Source organism: Zosterops lateralis (assembly GCF_965231275.1).
Source record: "Zosterops lateralis genome assembly, chromosome: 1".
Lineage (NCBI taxonomy): Eukaryota > Metazoa > Chordata > Aves > Passeriformes > Zosteropidae > Zosterops > Zosterops lateralis.
The window spans coordinates 106,044,571-106,070,504 of NC_139762.1; the positions used below are offsets into that span (position 1 = coordinate 106,044,571).

General features: G+C 40.1%; 2 protein-coding genes across 7 annotated transcripts in view; one reads left to right on the top strand and one right to left on the bottom strand.

Moving 5' to 3' along the window:
• The window catches only part of TTC39C (tetratricopeptide repeat domain 39C), a 38,739-nt gene extending 29,673 nt beyond the window's left edge, over positions 1-9,066 (top strand). For both annotated transcript variants that reach the window (XM_083863604.1, XM_083863605.1), the window contains 4 exons: positions 1,910-2,007; positions 2,922-3,026; positions 5,385-5,423; positions 6,063-9,066. In XM_083863604.1, coding sequence (XP_083719730.1) covers positions 1,910-2,007; positions 2,922-3,026; positions 5,385-5,423; positions 6,063-6,152 — 332 coding nt within the window. In that variant the 3' untranslated portion in view covers positions 6,153-9,066. The remainder of the gene's footprint in view (positions 1-1,909; positions 2,008-2,921; positions 3,027-5,384; positions 5,424-6,062) is intronic.
• A 5,264-nt stretch (positions 9,067-14,330) lies between these two features.
• The window catches only part of OSBPL1A (oxysterol binding protein like 1A), a 75,758-nt gene continuing 64,154 nt past the window's right edge, over positions 14,331-25,934 (bottom strand). For all 5 annotated transcript variants that reach the window (XM_083869604.1, XM_083869607.1, XM_083869605.1 and 2 more), the window contains 7 exons: positions 25,780-25,887; positions 25,599-25,688; positions 25,227-25,353; positions 21,849-21,965; positions 20,950-21,073; positions 19,165-19,255; positions 14,331-15,475 (listed from right to left, as the gene is read on the bottom strand). In XM_083869604.1, coding sequence (XP_083725730.1) covers positions 15,373-15,475; positions 19,165-19,255; positions 20,950-21,073; positions 21,849-21,965; positions 25,227-25,353; positions 25,599-25,688; positions 25,780-25,887 — 760 coding nt within the window. In that variant the 3' untranslated portion in view covers positions 14,331-15,372. The remainder of the gene's footprint in view (positions 15,476-19,164; positions 19,256-20,949; positions 21,074-21,848; positions 21,966-25,226; positions 25,354-25,598; positions 25,689-25,779; positions 25,888-25,934) is intronic.

Sequence of the window (25,934 nt, forward strand, 5' to 3'; positions counted from 1 at the left end):
AATTACTGTGAGGGTGGTGGAGCACTGGAGCAGGTTGTCCAGGGAAGCTGCGGATGTTCCATTCCTGTGAGTGTTCAGGACAGGCTGGATGAAGCTCTGAGCAACCTGGTCTAGTGAAAGGTGTCCCTGCCTGTGGCAGGAGGCTAGAACTAGATGATCTTTTAGGGCCCTTCCAACCCAAACCATTCTAAAATCATCTGATTCTTACTTGCTCATTTAGAAAATAAAACAAAAATCGTTTGCCGTGGGGTGCTTTTCTTTTTTTGTAATTGTGAAATTTTGGGGTTTGTACACAATTTTCATGTTAAGCTAGAAAACTCCAGTCTTGAAGACAAGAGTCAGGACTAGTAGTGGTGTTTGTTTCAGTTTTAATTTGAGATAACTTGTCCATTTAAATTGCATGATAGCAGTGGGTTATATTCAGATCCCTGGTTTTCTAGTCACAAAGGTAATGGCAAGCTTTAAAATCAGATTTCACTACATCAGAATAAATTCAAGTATTTTTTTGGCTGTCATTTGCCTTCAGAGCAGTCAGCTTTAGAGGGTGTAAGGAGTTCGTATTCTCTCCCACACACTCAGAGGCAGTGTAGGTCTCCCATGTTTAAGCTTCAAGTCAGTGGTTCACATTTTAATGTGAAATAGCAGTATAGGTTCAAATTCAGAGATACACTGCTTGTAAGTTTGACACTGACAAATATGTCTGTATCAACCATCCCTGGTTGAAGGTTTTCTGTGCAGCGAGTGTTACTTCTGCACTTTAATTGTATTTCAAAAACATGAATAATAGTTTGGTTTTTCCCACATTTATTTCCTCTTGTCATGAACAATTGGACTGTTAATTTGTTGGGGCAGATTTCCAGGCTTTTCCTCAGGGCTGGAACTTGACTTAAAGGAATTAATTTGTATCCATTTGCATCTCTGTAAGTAAAATGCCAAGTAATTTGAGAGTTGTAATCCACACGACAATGCAAATACTTCATGAAGCCACTTTATAGTTATCCATAGGTGGCTTCTTTGGGTTGTGAGTGCAGAGCTGGTTAAGGTCTGGCAGGGTTTATGCTGTCAGGCAAAATGTTTAAGGAGCTGCACTGTTCCAGACAGAGCAGTTATGGGACAGGAGATGAAAACTCTGTACTCTCTCCTTCCTGGAGGTGCTGGTGTGGGCAAGTGCAAATGGCTCCTCATGGAACTCACCTTGATTTAGCAGAGCTGGCACAAATAAGCTTAATCAAAATGGAGTCAGATTTGTTTAGAAAGGGTTCCATGTGTTATGATTCAGTTTTTCCTGGAAACTGAGCACAACTGAGCTGAGGCACAGTCTGTCCCCAGATTGTGGACCAGCTAAAGTCTGGCAGATTAACCTTATCCTCCCATCATCACTGAGAATTGTGATGCCAAAACATCCTTGTCTGAGTTCTTAAGTCCAGTACAGATTTTTGTGCGTCTGTCACTTGGCTTCAGTTCAGAAAAAAATCAGGTTTGTCTGAATTGCTTGCTCTGTGCTCCTTCTAGCTTGGACTGTATATTTTTCTTTCAGTATGTGGGACAAACCAGTGTCCCGTAACACCAGAAGGAGATGATTGTTTCTTTACTTTACCTTTTAGTGGCTATTTCAAAGACCAGTAGAGATCACTCCTCCCCTTGTGAGAGGAATGCACCAACTGCCCTTGACTTCAGCCCATTCGTTCCTGTTAGGAATTACTCTGATGAGTGATGGATTTCTTGATGAGGTTCATTCAGAATGGGTTGTATTTAAAAGAAAAGAACTTACTTGGCTTCCTATTAATGTTACTAGCATCTCCTTTTCCTGGTAAAATTTAAATATCAGACTAAAAGACAATGTAAATCACAGTTCCTGTCTTAAGAAATTATTTCAATCCACCTTGTTTACTGGAATCTTTTCATTAAGCTTGTCATGATGTGGATGATTCATCGGCTGCTGGTTTGAGGAATTTGCTTCTTGGTGCCATACACAAATGTTTAGGAAATTCTGAAGATGCTGTTCAGGTAATTAGTTAAATAGTAATTTCCACCATTATACCTATTTTATAAGCTATTATTTTAAAAACAGTGAATACTTTTGAGTAAGAGTTTTAAGGAAGTCATTAGTTTTCCAGTGCCACTGATCATTCTGGTTTATGAATTCTAACAGAATTTCTTTTTAAATCTTCTGATTTAACGTGTCTTCGTTATATTCTGTGCTGTGAAAGTAATTGTCTTTGTTGAATGAACATGGCAGTTAAAGTGGTTTGTAGTAAAGTAACAAAATTTAAGGGGAAGCTGGGAAGAATACAAGAGAAGTTCTTGCTCTGCTAGATGTACTTTGTCCAGCAAAGAATTTTTTTTCTCTTTTAAAGTATCTTGGAGATTGACCTTTCAAAAAGACAGATTTGTTGCTTCTTCTCTGGACATTTTAGAGGGAGGGGTTTGATTATTAGCACATACCAAAGAATAATTTTGCCACCACTCCAGGTTTTGATCTGTAGGTACAACCCTCCTTTTTCCTCCCCAAAATAGAATGGTGTTCATATCAGCAGCAAGATGCTGGCTTTAAACCCTCATTCTCCCTGCCCCATTTCTCTCAAACACACCCTAAATAATCTGGGTACTTCATCTTTGATGTCACAGTTTCTTGTTAGAGCTAATACTGTTTTCAATATGAAGTTGGAAAACTTGAATCAGTCACTATAATACTTGGTAAAAATCTAAACTAATAATTTTGCCTTGATACAGTAGTGTTGGTAAAAACATCTAGGAATCTATACCGTTTTAAATTTTTAATGTATTCTCATTTTAGTTTTGGGTAATTTCTAGAGCTTAAAATTGAGTGGTGCTTCTGCATTGTGTGGAAATAACAACCAGTCAATTGTAATGTACCTCTGCAGTCTTTGGGTTTTGTTTTTTTCCTTTTATTTTTACAGTACTTTCAGCGAGCAGCTAAAGATGAACTCTGCCGTCAAAGCAACTTGTACGTCCAGCCATATGCTTGCTATGAACTTGGCTGTATCCTGTTAGACAATCCAGAGGTAATAGCATGACCTATTTTTAAACTTAGAAAAGTAGTGGAAGGAGTCAACATACCACTATGCAAAGAGCGAAACAAAGTTTGTAGGTGACTGTGCATGTTAAGTTTTAAAAATTTGTTTTATACCTACCATAAAGAAACCACAACTTTGTAGGGGAAGGGGATTCAATCCAAGAAATGGAATGTGTTTTAGGTCACAATGTCTTAGTTTTTCAGTACTGAGAGTGTTCCTGCTGCTGCTGGCAACAAAGTGGCCAGAATGCCCTGGGTAGGCAGGGATTTCTTGTCTGCAGGTGGTATTTAGTGTGGTTGATGCCTAGGGTCCTTTTCTTACCTATTTAATATCCTGTTGGATGCCATTCAAAGTTTGCCTGTACTTATCCTCTCCAAATAGAATTTGATGCCTTCCTAAAATAGCAAGTGGTTTTTTTAGTCATTTAAATTCCATTAAAGCTGTTTGTGTGGGCCTTTTGATTTCCACCCTGAGTAGTAAGGGTTTTGTTGTTCAGGATGAGGAAGAAAATTATTCAGCTGGCTTTCAGATTGTCCAAATGGCTTGGCTGACAGTGCATACTCTACCTCAGAGAATCTTAACTCAGAGCAACTTGTGCAGCACTCTTGGTGCCGTTTCTCTCCTCAAATATGTAATCTCAGTCCTCGGAGTTTTTGTCGCCCTGGTGTAGCACCTTGTTTATGCCACCTTCTGTCATTAATCAGATGGCAGGTTAGTTAGGGGGAAGGTGGTTTCAGAGTAGTCACTTGAACCCCCCATCACTGTATGTAGTGTATGAACTATTTGGGCTGATAGTATCTCATATTCTTAAGATTCTGTTTTCAGTTGGTTCTGTTTTCAGGTTTAGTTGGCTGAGTTGAGCCTTCCCCTTAAAGGGGGAAGGAGAGGAAAATCTTTCAATAAAAACGATTATCATGACAAAGGACAGAACTAGAAAATGCTTTTAAAACTGATTTTCTTTTTGAAAACCCTGTTGCCCTAAGACAGAGCTGGGCCTTGAAGCCTGGAAGGAAGGTCTGAGTCTCATAATGTTCCCACTGCCTTTCTTTCCACATTGACATTTAAATTTGATCATGTCAAGTGTCTCTAAAAAAACCCCGAATATATGGTGGGTAGTGAAGGTATGTTAAGATTTGAAGAATGTAAGAGCAGTCCTTCCTTCCTTCCTCCTGCTGTACATGCAGTGTGTGCACACAGTAACTGAATGTGCCTCATGTGGGGTGTTTGAGGGCTGAACAAGCCTCGGCTGGAGGAGCTGTGGTAGCATTTAGTGTATGAAGGATGTGGAGGAAACTCCCTCTCGTGGCACTCAGAAAATGAGGAGGTAAATAGTGCTTGACTTCAGTAAAGTGGGGTGGGGTAGGGGGAAGCAAGAGCTAGAGATGAGTGGATCCTGTTTATACAAAATTTCATTTAGTAGCTGGGGTGCCGTACTAGAGCTCCATAATGATTAAGAAAGAGAAAGGAATAGGATTTTAAAAATCACATTTACCTGAGAGGCTGAGCATGTTACAGACTTGAGCAACAGATAGAGATTCCAGTATGCATTTTAGTATAAAAAGCATACTGTCATTAAATTTACTTTGCTTTAAAATTATTTTTAAGCATAATTGCATGTTTGATTTACCATGTCATCTGAATCATCTTTGTTATTTTATACTGAGTTCCCATCACATAGTTCTTGATGTAACCATACTAATGCTTTGACATTTACATTTTGTGGTTCTCTTAGACAGAGTGTAATCCAACCAATAAAAATAGATATTGTCATACTTAGGTATATTTGATAAGAGAACTTAATTTTTCTGTCTCTTATCAGGCAGTGAATTATTTAGTTGCAAGGCTTACAATAAAAATCCACTAGATGATAAAAAAATAAGCCAGGAACTTTTCACCTTATTTAATAGTAAATATTAATCTGCAAATATACTTTTTTTTTTCCTTAAGAGTTTGAAATTGAGATTTCTGAAGCAATGCTTAATATCTGCTACCTTGTTTTGTAAATAAATGGCTTTAACTTTCATTAAGAAACAAAACTTACTCTATTAATCAATTAATCATTTATCTGTAGTGTCTTTTGTTCCCTTGTGCACTGTTGTAGTTCACCATCATCAACTGCAACTTGCATTTAAAACTGTAATTTCTCCTTTTCTGTAGAAGACACATAATAGTGCTTCTCCTGGGTGCCTTATTAGTATTTTCAGTTTGCTAATTTGAGAGGGTTTTGTCTGCTCAGTACCTTTTTCAAAGGCAGAGATGCTACTCCAGTCTTACCAGCTTGTTTACTTAAAGTATTTTCTGTAATATTTGTGATGTGTTTCCCATGCAATGTTTTTCTTTTTATAGACTGTGCCAAGAGGCAAAACCTTACTTCTCCAAGCCAAGGTAAAAACTAAGGCATTTTCTAATTTAATTGTCTGAGGTGAAAGGGGCATTTGGGAGGTTGTTTTTAGGGGTTTGGGGCAGGAGGAGTGGGTGTTAATTGGTGGTGTCCCTCACCTGTAATCTGCAACTCCTGTCATGTAGATGTGCATTAATGTGCATGATACACATTTATGTGGGCTCCACAGATATGTGCTGCTAGGTCAGCCATCACACAGAGCCCACATCACTGACAGCTCCTGCAGTGCTAGAACTTGGATAAGTTTTTCAACCAAGATTTGGTTTGGCCACAGAAATTTTAAAAAGGACAGTTCTCCATTCCTTATCTGTTCCAACTGGTTCCTGCCTTGGGCCTGTTGGGGTTTTCTGTAGCTTTTGGGTTAGGAGAACCTTTCAGGTACTCTTCAACTATATGGGCTCCAATCTGCTCTCTTTACCAACTTGGAATTTCTGTAATAATTCCTTTGCTGTGAATAATGTGGGGATATTACAACATGCAATCGTCAATTTACCTCTTTTCTTTGGATTCTTTTGAAACATGATTTTTTAAGCATTAATAGCAAAATTATCTTCATATCCTTTAGTGAAGAAGGCTAGTAGGTATATGTTTGTGGTTTTCCTTGTTTTTTTTTTTTTCCCCAGGAGGAGTTCTCTGGCTATGACTTTGAGAACAGATTGCACGTCCGCATACATGCAGCCTTAGCCTCTCTAAGGGAAGTGGTTCCACAGTGACCGACAGGAAGGCTTGCTATCCTTTCCCACAGTTCCTGCACTTTAGGATGAAGCAGAAGAAAGAGCTGTTGGGAAGTCCAGCTTTTCTTCTGAAAACCACTTGTGCCAGAGACACTTTCCTAGTATGGTCAGAGTTGGTATGGCTGAGTAAAAATATGACAATTTTAACTAAAGATACATCAACCTTTCAGGAAGGAGGTTAAGTGACCTTGTGTTTTTAACTCTTCATTTTTTATTTTGTTCAAACCGAGCTGAACACTATTACTTGTAACTCTGTGGGTGAGCCTAAATAAGCACATGGTTTACTTCAACAACATTGGCAAGGGTTTTTTTTGCCTTTTAAAACAGATCTACATCTAAAATTTGCCAGGAGGAGCACTTTTGGTTTGATTAGAATAATGCAATATAAGTAATCGGTTTAAATTTGAAGTTGGAAATGGTTAGAATACTCCCTTTTCTCCAAGTATTAGCCAGTACACAGGGAGGAAGAGGAAAACTGTTCAGCCACAAAAAGCAGATCTTAGTAAATTTTAGTGGCTTATGCCAGTTACCTCATGATGACTAATACGGTGATTTTTAAACCTCTCACCCCCTTTTATTCTTTATCCCTTCCCTTTCAAGCCAGCTCATATTTGTGATATCAGTGATGTCAATTTTAAGGTTCTTTGCTTCTGGTACATTCCAGACAAATACTTTGACATGCAACTACTGCTTGGGCAGTTCTTATTTCAGCTCTTACATTTTGACTATCATGTTAAGATTTTACATGTTTTTCATTCAAGCTGCTGGATCCTCCTAGCAGTGACCTTTAAAGGTATTTAAAAACCTGCAACCAAATAAAATGCCAACCCACAAATCTGCTTTGGTAGTTACACCAATATTACAATATCTTCAGTCTCTGTATAGTATTTCAAGCCTGTGGTGTAAAGTTATTGAAATACCTCAGAGAGCCTAAAACTTTTGTCATGACCATATGATTTTTAATACTTGGCCATCAGTATGCTTATCTGTAGCTTTTTTTTTTTTTTTTTTTTTTTTTTGTCTGTAATGTGTAGTATTTCCTTATGTTTTATATTCAGCTAATATTATATTCTAGGAAGGTAAATATTTTTTTTAAGAAGCTTATGAATGGAAATCTGACCATAAAGTTAGTTGAATTATGTTGCTTTGCAAAGCTAAGAAAACTGGATATCCTTGGAAGTAGTTATCCAAAAGCCTTATATTTACTTTGGTCAGGTTGCCTTAAACAGTTCCTTAGCTTAAGCTTTTTTTTTTTGTTTTGTTTTGTTTTGTTTCTTCTTACCTTTTTGTAGAGCATGTTGCCAAAGTTCTAGACTTTTCCCACACCTAACCTTCATTGATTTGCTTTTGAGGTTACATCTAAAGCAAGACTGAAATGGAGGAGAGAAGTAATGTCCTGTTTGGTAGGCCAAATGAAATGGTTGAGACACTTTTATTTCTCTCTAGAAAGACACAGTTCTGCTATGAAAGGCATTCCTAGAGCAGTTTTAACACTTCTGTTGCAGTTCCTGAAGGAGAGGAGGAACTCTTTAAAAAAGCAGTTTTATTTTTCTATAATCTAGGTGTGTTACAGGTAGTACACTGCGGTTTTTTTATTCCACTTTGACAGTAATATTGAGTCATAAGTGAGTGTTCAACCTTATTTGGTCAATCTAAATAAGTATTGACTAGAAAATGATATATTGTATATAGTGACTGCTTAGAGTTCAAATAATTATTTTCAAGATGGGTTTTAATGTACTTGAAATCTTATTTTGTCCTATCTGACTTTCAATGTTTTGCAATCAGACAGTCTCTTCTGGGTATATGGCTGGGAATGGTGCAGCTACTGGCAAAATTATTTTTAAATACACTCCTTAAATATGATGTGAGACTTGGCTGTTCAGGACACAAAGCACCTGCATGCGATTTGTATTGAGGTATTTAGAGTCTGTATACTTGGAGGTAGCTAGAAAATTGTAGTAAATTTACTAAAAGGCCTGTTCTCACTAGGCCAGGAGTGGGTATAGAAAGACACTCTATGTTCATGTAACAGTTCAATAACTCTGTGCAAAGTGCAGCTTTCCTGTGGGCTTAGCAAATCATCACAATTGTATGTTTCTGTATTAATTTTTTTTTCCCCCTTTCCTGGTAGGAGACCGTCCTACACTGTATATGGCAAAATTATTTTTTATGTTAGATTGTGCCTGTGATGAGAAAAAATTCAATGGTCTTTTGTGTAAACTAGTAAGTTTTTATACTGTGGAACTCGGAGGCATGGTCTAATAGCAATAATGGAATATGCATCTTGCTAATTAATATATTAAGGCCATCTTTACTGGGACAGGTATTTTTTGTTGATGTTGATGCAGTTTTTATCTCAGTACGACTCATTTCAAATAAATAGAATTTTTAGATGTCACAAGGTGGCATATTTATTGTGATGTACTGTAAATGTTGTTAATTTACAGAACTTGCACTTTTATATTTCTGAGTAAAATTAAAAGACATGTGGACATGAATTTTGTTTCTTTTGCTTCTTGAGTTTGACTTCTAATTGATGGCCTCCTGAACAAGATGATACTAAGTACTGGGAAAACTTCTGGGATATTAAGAGACTGTAACAAAGTTTTCTAGTCAGCAATTACCTCCAGACTTTGTTCTTCCAGTTTAATTACAGTCTCCTGGATTAGCAAGTGAGTTACATGTTGTGTTGAGCTCAACCATAGAGTGAACAAGATTTAAGGTACATTTTTAAGACATCAAATACACTTGTTCTTCCTTGAAGAAAAAGAACCACATACAATTGTATTTGTTGCATTCCTACACCTTTGAAAAGTGTTTCTAATTACTCTAAAGCAAGCATTTTAATTTCTTCTCTGACTTTGAATGCTTGTTGCATATTCTAGTTACGCTTTATTCCTAAATAAAATTCCCCAAATGCTGTAATAAATTGCTTTTCAGTTTGCAATAATGTGATTGTCTTTCCAGCCATTGATTGTACTTGTGTTTTAGAATTGCTCTGTAGCTGCAGAAGTCCAAACAGAAGCAGGTGCTAGGTTGGTGTAGGGCTGATCAAATCTTTCAGAGATGAAAGCAGAGTAGCCTGTACAGCACACAGCTTCCCTTTGCAGCAATCACTATGAAATACCAACAGTGGTAGGAAGCACTTTCATTAGAAGTTATGCAATCCCAAACAAATATTGTTAAAGCTAATTCTCAAGTAAATTTATGCTTATCTTTTTATTTTAAGGCAATTGGGCAGCCAGTGGTATCTGTCAGAAGCTTTGCAGGCAGCCTAGAGCACAAAGGAAAAGTGAAATTTAGGAGTAGTAGACTTGTTCAAATCACAAAAGTGTGCCATTGTTAGGAGATGGTGGAAAGTGCTCCTGCTCACCTGGCCGCTCCCCCACCTATTTCCTACCACACAGAAATCCAACTTGAGGCAGCCTTTCCAGAGCTAAATACTGAATTATTTCTCTTTCTGATCACTTTTTGATGTGTGTTTGGACCTCACAGCTGGACCCACCACAGATTACCAGGGTAGGTGCATGTTGGTTGCAGATTTCTTCCCTCCTTCTGCTCAGAATATCTTTGCACAATTGCCCAAGATCTTCACAATCTACTGAACCCCTGTGTTTTAACCACCAGTGAGAGTCAGCCATGGGGAGTTCACGTGCAGTTGTCTTACTATTTTCCCCAATTTTTCCATTGCTGTTTTTTCCAAAATGCTGCTTATCTCTTGATGTGACCTGTTCCATGATGGTGTTCCAGTCAAGTAATCTGTTAAAGCTCAGTGAGACTGGCTGTTGGTCAGTGTTCCTCAGGCATTTCTGGCAAGCTGTGCTTAGCTAGAGGAGATGCCCAGATGGGCAGGGGGGAAAAGGCTAAAAGGAAAAAAATTACTTGTTTGAGTTGAGGATTTCAGAAGGAAGGGATATTGTCAGAATTTGCTAAGAAAAATTATTTTTCTAATAAAGGCTTCCCAGTCTTTCACTAAAAGCAATATGTTTACTGCATTGAAAAAAGATAGTTGTACTGCTTGGGACATAGACTTCTTCTCAGTTAATGAATGACCTGATCCCTTTTCTGGTAGAAAAATAAGGCTTATCTGGGACCTTGATTTGCTGAACTTCTGCCCAGGCTCTTAGATTTCAACATTGTCTGGAAGCTGTTACTTTTGCAAAGGGTCAGAAGGTGGCAGGACAAGGCAATGACCTCAGTTGGGTAGGCTGCTCATGAGCTGACAGGCCCTTCCCTATGGGGCCAAAGGGTGATGTGTGTTAGTAAAGTACCTTGCTCTTGAACACTTCCAAAACCAGCATTTAAGTCCCAGCACAGTGAATTAGTTTCCAGACATACTTTTTTCCTATAGCTGCTCTTTAGTTTCACACACACACAATTTTATATCAGGTCCTGCAGCCTTTTCAAATATTTATGGAGGTTTATGCTTCAGTTCTGTCACCTCTGGTAATACATTTTTCTGTGGTTTATGACATCTGTACTTAAGCATCTTGGAAGCTTTTGTTGTGCAGAGCTTTGCAGACCTGGAATTCTGAAAGTTTTCCAGAGAAGTAAATGTGCAAGTTCTCCTCTGCTCTGTATTCACTGAGGATGATTTTGAAGTAATCATGGCTACCTTTGCACTCAGGTATGTGTAATGCCTTTATCAAGGTGTGTTGCTTCCAAATGCTCTCAGCACAGAAATCTAGACTTTGGATTGCTCTTCCTACTCCTAAAATGATGTATTTTCTACTTCGCATATATATATTCTTGAAATACTGTTTCTACAGGAAGCTCTTCTTCCTAGTTTCACAAGTCATAACATATGAATATTTAACATTTTGAATATTAGCATCTGTGTTGTCACTCTCTAGGACTGAAGAGATAATGTGAGAAGTTTTCTTGAGAAATTACTAAGGATTCAAGAAGCATTTTGGGGTGAGTGTACCATTAACATACTTTCCTGTGAATGAACTTGAAAGTAATTTAAAATTAGTAGAGAGTTCTGCTGCAAGTATGTTACATTTTAAAAGAAGCTATTGTAGATTTTCTAAATGCTTTAGCAAAAAGTTCTCAGGTTTGTCTAGGGATGCAGACATCCAAGAATGCAAGAGCAGGTATGTAGATGATGGTTTTCCAACAATAATGAAGGCTGATCTGCAGCAATGGTGGTTAAAGTTTTTATCCTTCAGCAGATCCTGATCATGCCTTGCCCCTGTGATCTTTCTGTCTTCATGAGCCTCCAAAACACAGTGGTAACCTTGAAAATACAGCACTATGCAGTGACCTTTTTTGTGCTTGTTATATTGGAACAGAAGATGATTTTGTGTGTACCTACTAATAATGTGTGCTGGGAAGCAAATGTCACCTGCCCCAATCACCTGGGCAGGTGAGGTTTGTTTCAGGGTTTGCCTTTGCAATCATAAGATTCTGCAGTACAAACAAAGCCATTATGAAGGAATAACTTCCTTCCTCTTGGGGTGGGGCTGAAGAGGTTACAGTCTCCAGCTGTGTCCTCTGAGCCCCTGCCAGAGGCCAGGAAGGAACATTGCTTCTCAGGTGCTGTATTTTGCAGTTTGTTGGTTCAAATCCCTTGGGTTTTGTCACCTGTCTTAGAAGGCCAAGCTGTAAGTAGGGGATGGTCTGTGCACCCACCCCTTCACCACAGCTGGCGGAGGGGTGGGACGTGGCCACAGCCTTTCTGCTTTCCGCAAGTTGCAGCACTGGATTGTGTGATGGCATCACAGCCTGAGGCTGAGGGAAAAACTGCCCTCATCCTGTGCTGGGAAGAAATGTCTGGCTTGGCTGCTGGTGAGGAAAACAGCAAAGGCACTTGTGTAGAAGGGTTCTGCCTGTGCTGGGCTTCAGGCAAGTCAGCAGCAGAAAGCAGGAGCAGGTTTCGTGTAGTGTAGGGAGGGGGAAAAGGCAGCAGCCTTGTGTGAATGCTGTGGGCAGATGCAAGGTCTTGCACTTGGCCTTGCCTAACTTCATGAGGCTTGTGTGGGCCCAGTCCTCAAGCCTGTCCAGGTCCCTTTGGATGGCGTTTCTTCTGGTAAATCAACTGCACCACACTCAGCTTGGTTTCATGCGCTGTGGGTGCACTTGAGCCTCCTGTCATTGAAGATACAGTAACAAGTCTGCTATAGACTTGTTACCAATAGTTTTGGTCCCAGTACAGACCCTTGAGGGTCCACTGGTTTGTTCCCACCCATCTAGCCACCTCCTTATCCATCAAACCTAAATATCTCCAATTTAGCAGCCAGAATGTTGGGAGGGACTGGGAAAGGCTTTGCAGAAGTCCAGGTAGATGATATCTGTAGCTCATCCCTTGTCCATTAATGCAGTCACTCCCATCATCCAAGGCCACTAGATCAGTCTGATACTGCTTGCCCTTGGAGAAGCTGCAGCTTGTGTTAGCTGTCTTTACCACCTCTGTGTCTTCCACATATTTTGATGTATCTTCCACGATGATCTGGACTGTGACCTTACTAGGCACAGACGTAAGGCTGACTAGTTGAGCCAAGGTAAAAATTGCCCCTGGAAGTGGGGGTCCTTACTCCTGGGCAGTGCTCAGCTTTTACAGAGGAAAAGATCAACAACACGGTCAGCTGTCATAAATATCTGTTCCAAATTACATGATGCAAGAAAAATGAAGTGGGAAAATTCTCCACTTGTTCTAGTGGGCTCTGATGTTCAGACCACAGGACTAGAAACCTGTTTCTACCCATACCATCTTTGGGCACCCAGATGCTGGTGCAAGGAGGAGATCCACTACATTCCCTGATGAGAAATCAGCAAGCCTTGGTTCTAATTCTGCAGCTGCAAGTGGAGCTAAGCCGTGCACAGCCTGTGTTTTTTCAGTGGTCATCCCTCTGGCTGATGTGATGTCTGCAAAGCTGGCAATAGCACGCGCAACAGTAAGTGCCTCCTTGCAGAAAGCTACAGTACTGCAAGGACAGGCTCCCATTACATCAGACCCCCTGCCAGAGCAGGGTCCTGAAGAAGTAAGCTTGCTTCCCACATAGGAACATGCTGCTGTTTGGATTTTACTACTAGAAACTTAATTTAACCCTTTTCAAAATAAAATAATGTTTAACCAATCATCTCAAACTAGTTGTCCTCTATAACATACCCACACTGCCTTCCTCTGCTTGTTACTGCTTGCAAGTTCTGCTCTGATTTTTGTCTGAAAGAACCACGTTTTTAATCTCACATTTATACACATCTTTTTGCCTGTAGCCTGAACTTTTAAAACTTGTGTAATATTCAGAGTGGGGCAAAATACCCTCCCCTTGGAGGGTACCCCTTCAGGTAGCACCTGAAGTAGTTCTTCCACACTTACCTACTGCGTTCATGTTAATTTTTAAACAGGTAGAGAAGAGAAGCTGTTTGCACTACAGGAAGAGGTCAGGATGGATAGAGTTTACATTGTGATAAATCAAATAATGTTAAGCAAATGTTAAAAAAAAAAAAAAAGGCCAGCAGTTAGAACTGAATTCCCATGTTGAACATCCCCAGTGTTAACTTTGTGTGAACTGTGTCTCTCTGCCACAGCTGCTGGAGCTGTTCCAGTGAGGAGCCACCCAGCCTCTCACTGTGCTGCCATGGTGTAGTCATGGGGGGCAGTCAGGAATTAAGTGCTTTGCTTTCCTTAGCACTGAGTGTTCACTGACCCAACAGCCAGGGCCGCTTCTGCGGATCTCAAACTCACACTGCTTGGCACAGCAGCCAAGACAGATTTCAAGAAGCTCTGGCCAGAGTAGCAGCTTCCTACAGATAGAATAAGTATTAAAATCCTGCATCTACAGATCACTGTGAGAGCTGGGCACTCACAGGAACGGCTGCCAAGGAAAAAGCTTTCCCTTATCTATGCAAATATGTCTCAGCATCAGGACCTGGGTAACAAGAGTAGCGTCTAGCATAAAAATAGAAACCATCTCATTGCCTTATTAACAGTTGCAGTAGTCCACTCCAAGCTCAAGCTGCAGGAAGCTCTCAGTTCCCCAGCCTTCTCCATACCCTAGAAGGAGACTCTTCCTTGCTCAGGGAGAAGACAAGTCCCCGGAGCAGAGAAACATAGTACCTGTTCTCGCTGCAGCAGGTTTTGGATGAGGCTTGCTCAGAAGGGGTCAGCACTGTTGAACACCACTCACTTTAGACTAGATGCAAGAAGTTTTGAAGCCTTTATTTAGTAGCAATTAAATTATTCAATTAACACTACCTCCAGACAGCAGTTAAAATATTGTACAAAGAGCAGCTTGCCCTCTAGAAGCTCTGTACACAGTTCAATATAAACAGACTAAGATTGAATGCACCCCACTGAAAAGGGGTAAAGCAGCTGTGCACAGGAGGCCTCACTGAGGTGCTGTACTACCTTTGAAATGCACAAGACTTCCTCCCAGGGAGTTTGCACAGTACAGACACAGTCCTGTCCCCCTGCCATGTTCCACCTGGACTGATTAGGTTCTTGCAGTGGTGCTGGGCACCGGAACTTCTAGTGCATGAAACAGATTCTTTTAAAACCTGTTACCAGTGTGCAGTTCAAATCAAATCTGTAGATATTTAAATGGCTCTTAATTCCTTAAACCATAAGGTTGGTAGCAAAACAGGAGAGCAAAATTCAAAACACACTGCACAAAACATTGAATAAATAATCTCTGAGTAATGTTACCAGCCTAAACAACTGCATTACTGCTCCAGAGATGGGAACACTTCTGGAATCTCCTCAGCAGAGCTCAGGCTTCAAGGGAATTACTTCAGTAAAAGAAAAGTCACTTTATGAAAAATTACATCTTTACAGAAGTGACACCCTTTTCTTCATTTAAGAATAGAATATTGCAATTACTTTGTGTGCTTTTTAAACATTCCCAAGTCACAATAAATAAAACCAGTTTTACTTGTGCCAATGTTATCTACAAAATAAAGTATTCATAGAACAGCTGAAGGTGTTCTATTCCTCATACACCACAACCTAATATAGGTGTACTCAGAGCAGCTTGAAACCACAGCGACTTTGTCCATGCAGGACCCACCATCAGCCAGAAAAGTTATTCCCCTACTTTTAAGACTGCAGATCATGTACCACCAGATTTATTGCAGAGATGCTTAATATTCTGTTTGATAACATGTCAGTATTTTCAGGAGATAAGTAGAACAAGGGAGAACATTAAAACGGATTAAGACTTAATTGCATCAGTCAGAGGATCCTTACTGCATTTTAATAAATATCAGGCAAGTTAAAGTAGTTTCTGTCCCAGTAGTTGCCAGAGTAAAGCCAGTCCTGTGTACCAGTGTGGGGATTGGGGCCTTGGTGGAACCATCTGCAATGAAACACACAGCATGTTAGTGCCGCTATTAAGACTCACTTGTACAAGTTCATAACTGCTTTGCTGCATCTTCAGCAGTGTACTGCACAGAATAATTATTGCAGGAGTCCGCTTGGTTTTAAATTAATAAGTGTGTTTAAAGTCATCTTCAGTGACTACATTTCCCCATTTGCTACACTGCTTAAACATCTCTGAGATGGAATTACTCACACCAGTCTTTTGCCATTTGAAGCTGCCAAGATTACTGCATAAAAAAGGGCAGATACAGCTTTATTTCAAAGCAGTTGTGAACAACCATTCTGGCATGCACAAGCAGTAACGGTTTTTGCAAGACATGTAAACACCACAAGCACTGCAGTCCTGAAAACAAATATTTCCCCGGATCTAGATTACCCCTTGTATTTTTAAAGCCTTGTTTTGCAATGCACTTCATCATAGAATTGTAGAGTGACCTGGGTTGGCAAGCCCCTTAAAAACCATCACCTTCTTTGACCTTTTTTTCTGGTTAACATATGTATAGGAGCCCTTTGTGTTATTTTTTTGCATGCTTTGCCAAGTTCCAGCTTTGCCTTGGCGTTCCTTACCCCATCCCTATATAACTCATCTCTCTATTCTTCACAGGTGACTTGACCTTGTTTCCACTGCCTGTGCATTTGCTTCCTTCTTTTTGGTTTGACCAGCAGGAAACTCAGTGTGCCAGCTACCCTCAGTGTAGATGAAACATCACCCACAGGCTGCAGGGAGAGTTCTGGATTATTACAAGTTAACTATGTTGTGTTACACTGTTGACAGCAGGAGACTCAATCCCAATGCCCAGAAAGCTGATTCCATCTGCATGGAGCTACTTGCAGGCTTTTACTAAGCTGGCTATTAATAGAAACACTGGAGTTAAGCACCTGCTTTCTTTCCTTTCTTCTTTCCTCCTGCCTAATCTGGAGGCACCATACAGCATACAGTGAATGCCACTTTCTCTTTGGCCCAGTTACTCAATTTTATACCTCAACAGCACACAGTACCAGACCTCAAGCATTTTAACTTCCTTCTCTGTTTTGCCAAGCCACATTTACGGCATGAGCCAGCTTGGTAGAAGCTGTTTTTGTGGTTAATGAGCTCCACAGCTTCCTTTCACCTCCTCACTGACCACAGAAGCCAGTTGTTTCTGTGACTCACTGCAGTGACCACATTCACTGAAGTAAATCATCTGTGTGCAAGGCAGCCTGTTTAACTCTGCTCTTCCCTTTTCCAGCACCGTAATGTTTCAGAATAGAAAAAGCACATTTGAACCAAATATGACTTGATCTCTTTAAAAGGCAAAAGCCTAAGGGCCACCAGTACTGCAGGGTTATGTTACAAAGCAGGGCAGCTAACAGGCGAGTTTGCTTGGGTCAAAGGACTTGAGAGCTGTGCTCTAAGAAATGCCTCGTGCTGCCTTCCCAGGAGTAACTGAACAGGTGAACACTCCAGTGGTGCTCCTGCTGCCCTGGTTAAATTAACTGAAGTCAACAGAACTCATTCACCCTTAGTACTGTACACAGCTCACTCCTGCCTCTCCTCCCACAGGAGGGGCCAGCTATTCCGAAATAAGAGGTGTATGGATCAGCTTAGGTGTCCAGTTCACTGGTGCCAGCAGATCATTCCAGAGCTAAAGCCAAACATTTGCCATGAGACAGGGCTATACCACAGTGACCTCACCTCTCAGATTATGAAATTCTACCTCCCCACAGCTCATTAGTGTGTCCTCACCACTTGTACAGGTCAGGACAGAGTGCCCCTCTCCTCCAGTGTCGATCTACTTCAATAGGAAGGAGAAAGGCCATGTGAAGAACTAAGTCTGAGAGACAGGTAAGACCTAAACCAGTCAGTGACGTGGGAAAGACAGGATAGACTTCATCAAAGTCAACAGACCACTGCTGTATTTCAGAACTGAATTAAATATTTTTACTCAAGACTTAAGATTACTGGTCAGCATCTGAAATATTAAGTGTTAAACATTAATCACCTCTTGAGAAACACCAAGACTCCACTAAAGTGGATTCAGAATAATGAAATTATATATATATATATATATATATATACATATATATAAAATAATCACTGGGCACTTTGGAGAATTGTCTTAGGAAGGAGGAATTCTGCTAAACAAAGCAAGAAACCTGTTTTTCTGTGGCAAGGAAATGGCAGTAGTTTAGTTCATACTGCACTGCAGAATAAGACCTACAGATGACCTGGGAACAGGTAGGAGAATTCTTGTTCATAGCATGCACTTTTTCCCCCATAGCACAATTCTTTCTAAACTAAAATTCATCCTTTATAGGCAACCACACCTACTAAAGAGATCAGACATCAGGAATTTTCTGCCAAAGCTTTAGAAACATCCTGGAAAGCAGAGTTCTTAAAGGATATCCCAGACTCATGCTGAACAAGTCTATACAGTCTGCACAACAGCAGTTGCAGGATCTTGTGAACGTCATCTGTGCTAATTATATAGCCCAAACCCCACAGTTCCATGGAAATTCCCCAATTTCCAGCCTCCGGTGCTTTGAGCTAGACTTAAGCTACTTCAGGCACCTAGAAGAACACTATGTAACTATTCCAGATTTGAAAACACCTGGTGAGAGCTAGAACCACTCTGATCAGGAAAGGAAGGAGAGGTGCAAGGCTGTCCAGCACTTAAAAGCTTTACAAAGATGTTATTCTCCATCAGTCTCTATGCAAACAAACCCAAACACTTTAAGAGAGCAGGCACAGGAAAAAGACAAAGGCAGACATGTCCAAACCTGGGATTTTGGGATGATGGATGACTTCATTAAAAAAAACCAAAAAAAAAAACAAACAACAAAACAAACGTGATTTATAGTTACAAACATTTTAAAGATATTTAATCCAGAGTGTCTGACTGTGTTAATAATAGAGAAGAGAGGAACCTTGCTTATTTAAAGTTTAGCCCTATTGTTATTTTTCCTGAGAAGATAATGCCAAGTTACTATTGTGCCTTTAAATAGACTTTGTCTGGTCAAACTAGATTCATCTCGTCAGGTTTTCACAGTTTCTTCTTAGTTTGTGTGTAAGAGCTTCCAGCTGACTCCTCATAGTTTAAAGAAAGCCCCCAAAAAATCCCCAAAACATCCTGGCAGGTGCCTTGTATGCATTTTTCCCTTAGCTCCTCTTTTGTAGTTAGGAGCCCCCTCCAAAAGAAGGTTATTTTGGATAACTGGGTGACAAACTTTGAGAACACGGCATTGTCAGCACAGAGCCACTGGGCTGAGAAGTCATGGGCAAGCTCCCATGGGGGGAGCATTTCTTCCTCTCTTTGGCCAGGCATGCAAATTTGAGGCAATTCTAAATTAACCAGCAACAACAGTCCTTAAAAGCAGCCATCAGAGGTAACACCTTTGTCATGTCAGAAACCAAGAAGTGCTCAGAGAAGACAACAGTTTGTATTTGCATGTGAGTGTGAAAGCACTGAGGGAAGGAACCCAGAACAAGTCTGACACTTCCCCCTGGAAGCGCGACATCCCGCTGGGACCGAGTCTGCAAACAACAGCGGCTCTGCCAGACCTGATGCTGTCTGCTCTTCATGCTGACACAACACTCACTGCATGTCATCAGTGGAGACAGTCACTTTACTTGAATGTTCAAAGCTTGACATAACTACACACACACACAGAGGCAAGGGCACCAACCTCGTTTTCCAGTCTTCCTCTGACTTTGAACGATTTTTGCGGGCTGTCCTCTGTTTTTCTTCTAGCCTCTTCTTTTCTTCACTAGCCAGATCTTGAAGGAATAAAAAGAACAGAAGATGTTAAAGCATAATATATAAAACAGAGACATTACTTCATCTGACCCAGAAAATAAATAAGGGCAGAAGTAGAAAATGTCAATTTAAAAAGCCTTCTACAGAACACTGAAGGTTACTGGTTTAGTCTAAGAGCAAAGCCAGACCAGCTGTGGCAGAGGATCAGCCAGTGGCATCCTAGTCTTTAAGACTGCTAAGTACATATTTATCCATGGCCTAAATGACCCTGGAAAGATGCCTACATGACAGCAAATGTGAGCTAAGGGAGGTGGCATACGTAGAATTTATTTCAGTAGGGAAACTGAAAATATGATTGATTTATTTCAGAAGTCTGGCCACTTGCTTCTTGTTGAGTTTTGAGTTAAGCTGTACTAATGTCTAGTTCATCATCACCAGAGGTTTGGAATGCTTACTTCCAAATCACAAAGAATTGTGTCTCTGCGGCATCCCTTCAGTTTTTTTTGGTAATGCACTAATGTAGCATCCCAAAAAAGGAGAACAGTTGCTTCTCTTGGGCAGGAAGGATGATCAGAAGGTCTGAGAAACAGGCCAGACTCAGAAGCAGATTAGATGAAAGTCAATCTCACTTTCCTGAATCCTCAAAAAGCATTTCATATCCATCTTAAGTCTTCCAAGAATAATTCTCAACTATTTCATTTGATCAGCATTCCCTGTCAGCTTCTAACCCTCTTTGTATTATAGCTGCTATACAAAGTTCACACCACTAGTGTGTCACGAAGGAATACGGTCTGTTGCTAACAGCATAGTTATTTGCACTTTAAATTTAAGCAGACAAATTACTGGGGATGCTCTGAACCAAATATATCCATCATCCTGGCTACAAATCAGTTGTACAGGCAGGAGAGAGTGGTTGTGGGAATTCCCTGATCTGCTTTTTTAAAAGCCTCAAAAAATGGTTATCAGCTTCTAAGAAAAAAGAAACAGAACCACACAACTGCACTGTGTTACACCATGATACTGTTTTTTATTGCTAGATCACAGACTACTTATCGGAAGTCTCACAGCTGTTGCCCTGTACAGCTGAAACTGAATCAGGGTTTGATGACTTACCACAATCAGTTGGCAAGCCAGAGAAAACAAGAGCCCCCATGCTTTTAGTCTACAAAGCTGGCCATCCTGCTTTAATATTCTAAAAGCATACTACTCCTATTCACTGTAAGTCTCATCATGTATTTCTAATTCACTATTCTAGGACAGCAAAAGTGTTCAATTCCCAGTGAAGTATAATTATGCATCAAGTCTATTTTTTGTCATTGTAGGTTCACTTAAATAGTTTTGACTGCATTTCTCAGAACTGGCATAACAAAACACTCTCTCTGCATCAGGCTGATGGAAACAGACAAACTGAAAAGTTCATTTCCTTAGGACTGTGCAGATATTGTTTATCAACACTGCATTGGTCACCAGTCAGAACCACAGCAGCAGATAAGGGTGACTATGAAGAAGATTAGCTCCATCTCAACCATCCCCTTCTGGTGGGTGACACCAGAAGCTCAACACAGCCTGCAGAAGGTTGTGTTAAAGAGTTACTGCCTGGCATCATGGAGGAATGCATGAGGGAGCTACTTCCTCTAGCTGTTCTAACAACTTCTTTTCCAGTTCCTCAGTTTTAAGACGAAATAAAACGGCCTTTGCCCATAACTGAAGTTACCTATTTCTCCATTTTCCATAGCTCTGATATCTGGTCGTAGCCGGCAGTCAGTTTTGGGAATGACACTTTCCATTTCTTTGTCCAATTCATTCAAAGCCATAGCAAAGCTTGTAAAATTATACATCTGAAATTCAGAGACAAAGATGAAAGTTGACTTTGTGACACCTCTAGCTACTGTCTTAATACAAAGGAAAACTGCTATCTAAAAACAATCAAAGTTCTTTTGTATTACTTAGTCACTTAAGTCACTCAATATAGGATTGCTCAAGATACCAGCAAAACTGTACTCTCAGTGCAGTGTAGGTGATCCTTGCTGTTTCTTTTGGAGGCCAGTATCCAATTACTCAGTGCACTATTTCTTGACTTCTTTTCAGTCCTACGGGTATTTTCTCTATCTCTGCAGAGAGATTTCCCCCTCAATTAATGCAGTAGGGGCATCTTTTCTGTACCAATTCTTTGTCTTCTCAGTTGCATATAATGCCCTTGTATTCTGCCTAGTGGTTGTCCGGCTTCACAGCCCTTCACACACCAACTTGTGCCATGCAGGTCTGTCCTTGGAAATGTCTGGCCTCTGATAGAGCCCTTCAGTGTGATTTCTTACAAGGCTGGTGCCTCAGTAGGGGAAGCAGGGTGGAAAGAAATGGTAGGGAAAGGCTCCATGCCACTATCTACGTGAAACATCCCATTTTCCAGAGAAATTCCCCTAATCCTAGATTGATCACTGTGGCAGTTATTCTTCCAACCTCACATTAGAAGGCTACAGTTGTGGTGGGGAGGCTTGTTGCAATAAACAGGCAAATCCAGACTTGCTAATGACAAAGGCAACATATGGATGTGCTTTGTGTAAACCATACAGAGCAACAGTTTAGCACACATTTTCAGTAAGAAGCATAGCTGACCTGTGCTGAATTTGGAGGTCTTGGAGTTATTTTCCATAGCAAAACACTTCCAGGAATAACATACACACTCTCAGAGTCTGGCAATGGCATCTCATCTGATTCCTCAGTATTGCCCACCTAAAGGCAGCACACAAAGGAAAGAGCAATTCTTTGAAGTCATGAATCATTTACACCAATCATCCCAATACTGGAACTTACAAAAAATTATTTCCTCGACTAAAGGTGAGTAATTTTAGCAAAGAAACTTTTCTTGTCAAGGATTGAGGCATTAACATAGCACACATACTCCCAATTTCCTCCCAGTGGAACACTACCAACAGTTTCTTGCATCAACATCTTTGTAGATCTAAGCTGGATGTTTAAGCACTAAGAAATGCCAATTTTTCCACCTCAGAGATGTCCTGTTCCCTCAAGTACAAGCATTTTCATGCCTGATACTTAACTTCAATACTGCTTTGTTAGAGGCGAAGAATAGAAGCCACATTCCTCATCCTTCCACAACAAAGAAATGCCAGCACACAACGCAGATGCTGCCCAGTGTGCACAAGTTCTTCCTACTGCTCTGTGCCCAGAGTAACCTTTCTTTGCATTAACAATACTGAAATGGCAAACTGCAAATGTGAAATAAATATCCTAAATTAGCGACAGCTTCTGGAAAGGAAAGGGTGTGAAGAGTGACACATACAACCTGAGGCAGTTGTAGCCACAGGACTGTGAAATGCTTTTCCCAGAAAGTAAAAAACTCCACAAGGGGTTACTGGGGCAGGAGAGTAACTGGTGATCACAGTGTAGGTATGACCTGAACTAGTTCTAAACCATTTCCTGTTTTACACACAGCTTTAAAGCAGCTGGGCTCTGATGCTGCTGACATTAATTCTACCACAGAAGTGGATGTTGGAAGATTGAACTAAAGCCATGCTGGACAATGAATAGGGCTCTCCCAAGAAAACTTGATGTCACAGCCACAGCTAAAAACAGCAGCACGTTTCAGAGATCACCAGAGATTAAAGCCAAACGTAAAGGCAACTAATGCTTTAAATACTTTGGGGCTACAGGCCAGCAGCTTTAATCCTGCTGCTAAAAAGCTTTGCTCTCCCATGGTTGCAGCAGATAATACTGAAAACATCCAGTACCCAACGTGCACCCAGTTGTCCTCTAAGATGATTCATGTGTTATGCACCCAAGAAAATCGGTAGTAGTAGTAAGGATTCTGGTTCACTGAGGAGCCCTTCACTGTGCTTTTAATAATGCACAGTCAGCAGGATAATGTGCAGACCAGGTTCAGCCCCTCAGCTCTTAGGAAGGCAAGTTAAAGGGCTTTTACTTGACTATATCTGAACTGTGCTGGCAAATTGTCATTCTGCTCTTTAAATGATCCTGATCAATCCTTCAGAAACTGGGAATTTGAAGCAGAACACATCAGAAAGTTATCCTTTTATCAAAACAAAGACAATGCAATATCAGTGTTGAACTCCAAGTCTTTTATAGAAAGGCTGCAATACACAATGAAATTTCTGCCTTGTTGGATATAAGATCTTGAAACAGCGTAAGAATTACAGAGAAATAGGTAGGTAAAATTTGAATTTTCATATGCTCTTGTCACAATGATCCACATTTTATGCTCAATGCTACTTAACTGTTCAGTATATTGCTGTGAGGATAGCTAACACACTTGCCAAAGCAAGACCTCTGTAAATGAAATATCTGTAAATGCAGTTGCTGTTGCCCACATTATTCTCTTCCATGTTTTTGCACTGAAAATTCTGCACAAAATGCTTCATCTTGATTAAAAAAAGACTCCAGTTCATTCAGAGCAGAACCACCCTGGTCTAACTGTTGGTCTCTGATGTAACATCTATAACTGTAACATCTTCCGATGTTAGTAAAATATCACCTTTGCATACTTGGAGGATTATCTAGTTCCCTGAAAAATTATTTTCCCCCAAGTTTTATTTCTATAAAAATGAAAGGGATTTGGGAGTAAGTTGCAAAAGGACTCTCATCCGAGCAGGTTCCCTCAAGGGAGGCAGAAGCATTTCTTGATTAGCAATGCAGCACAATGCAGTATCTGAAAAACAACTACATAAATCTGAAAATTCTAATTAGGAGTTTAAAAAAACATGTACTTTTGTGCCTGAATGAACCCTTCACTACCATGAAGGGAAAACCCAGACATTATCCATGAGACTTGGCTCAGCTAAATGCTTCAAAACCATAGAATATATCAGCTCTCAGATACAAGGGGCAATGGCACTATATATTCAACATAGACTGCCTGGTTCATACCTCACATTACAAAGCCCTCAGTTTTCTTCACAAGAGAAAGTTCTGTTAATTAAGTAGGAAAAGCATTTTCCTCGAGTCAGAGCAACACTGCAGCTTGAGCTTTATGCAACAGGGTGCTGCATTTCTAAGTGAAAAAGCAATTATCATCTTGAGCATTGTTGGAAAATGCAAACGGACTGCTGAACAAAGACACAGGGTGTGTTTTTCTTTGTTCCTTCTCCCTAGAGCTCTCCAGGTCAGACTCCCAGAGAACCAGTAATCCCCAGTGCTCTACCACTCTCCTGATGACAAGCACTGGAGCAAGCTCAGATACAGCAACAATCTAAACCTGCACAGGCACAACTGCTTTCAGAGTTCTCCAAGTTTCTCATAAGTTTCTTCAAAAACTACCAACACTCAAACAAACAAACAAACAAACAAACAAACAAACAAAAAAAAAACACCAAAAAAAACCAACTGGCTGCAGTCACCAAAGGGGAGCAATCCCTGTTTTAAACTACTATCCAAATGACTGTTCTTCACCAAGCTGCATGTTGTCATTATCACCACTCATCCTAAACAAAAAGCTTACTGCTGACCAGAAGTTTGGAAGAATTATGAGTGAGTTTTTTTCACAAGATAAAAAAAAAAAATCAATTATGAAGAAAAATAAAAAAATTGCCAGCACTTCTCAGTTGTGAAAATTTAATAGAAAGCAATAAAAAATTCCTTGTAAAAGCTGGAAAATATGATCTTCTATCAAGTTAAGAAATTAATCTGACCTGCTTGTAAGAATCAAAATCCTCCTAACTAGAATCTGTTATCATAAACGGCCCAACTAATGCATATGTTATTTCCTCCATGCCACTTGGGAGGAAGAGGCAGGTAATGAACTAGACAGTATTTACATCACAGCAGGTTTTGGGAAGTCTGAATTCAAATCTGAGAGAAGAAAAGCATTTTATCCCTTAATATTGGTACTCATCCAATCTGTTTTGTATCCTACTAGGAAAGAGAAGGTAAGTGAGGGAAATCATAATGTCTTAAATGCTACTAAAATATTTAGCTGTCTTATCATGCTTTTGAGATTCCATCTCTTCATGTGATTAATACCTGTTTACTGCTTTTCTTCTCTTCTGTATTTTTCTTGTCATTTTTCTTGTAAGCTTCGAATGTAGCTGGGTCAACACTATACAAACACTCAGTCCACTTCCCATACAATGCACAGAGTTTCTTTTTGCTGTCAAAAAAAAAGCAGACTAAGTTTACAAAGGAGCTTAAAGAGATTTATTACAGACAAAAATATGTGAAGGAACAACTTCTGAGGGTAACTTTAAAAACTCTATTACTGATATTGCACAGAATTCATAGCCCTGCTGTTGTAGGTTGGTGCCATTGACAGACTCTGTTAAAGGCATTCAGTTCTATAGCTCCCCTCAGAACTAAGGGCAGTCATTTGTTTCCAATTTAGAATTAAGCTGTTACCTTTTGTCCTGAATGTAGCCTTCAACTTTGTGCAGCTCCTTCCCAAAGAGGCCACAGGGCTTGAAGCTTAGTACACATTTCTCACCAGTTCTAAAGGCAGAACAAGAGAGCACTAATTACTGCCAAATGCTTTTCCTTTTCAAACTTGCAGGCAGTGGAAGTGCTCACACTCTTAACTTACTTATGGTTAGTTATTTCCACGTTTCCATACTGCTCGATCCAAAGTTTGCCCACAATAATGTTATGCACACAGCATGTAGGATTTGTCCATGTGTAGGCTTCGTTGTGCCTAAGGGAAGGGAATAAAAATTAAAATACTGTGTCTTTGTACAGGAT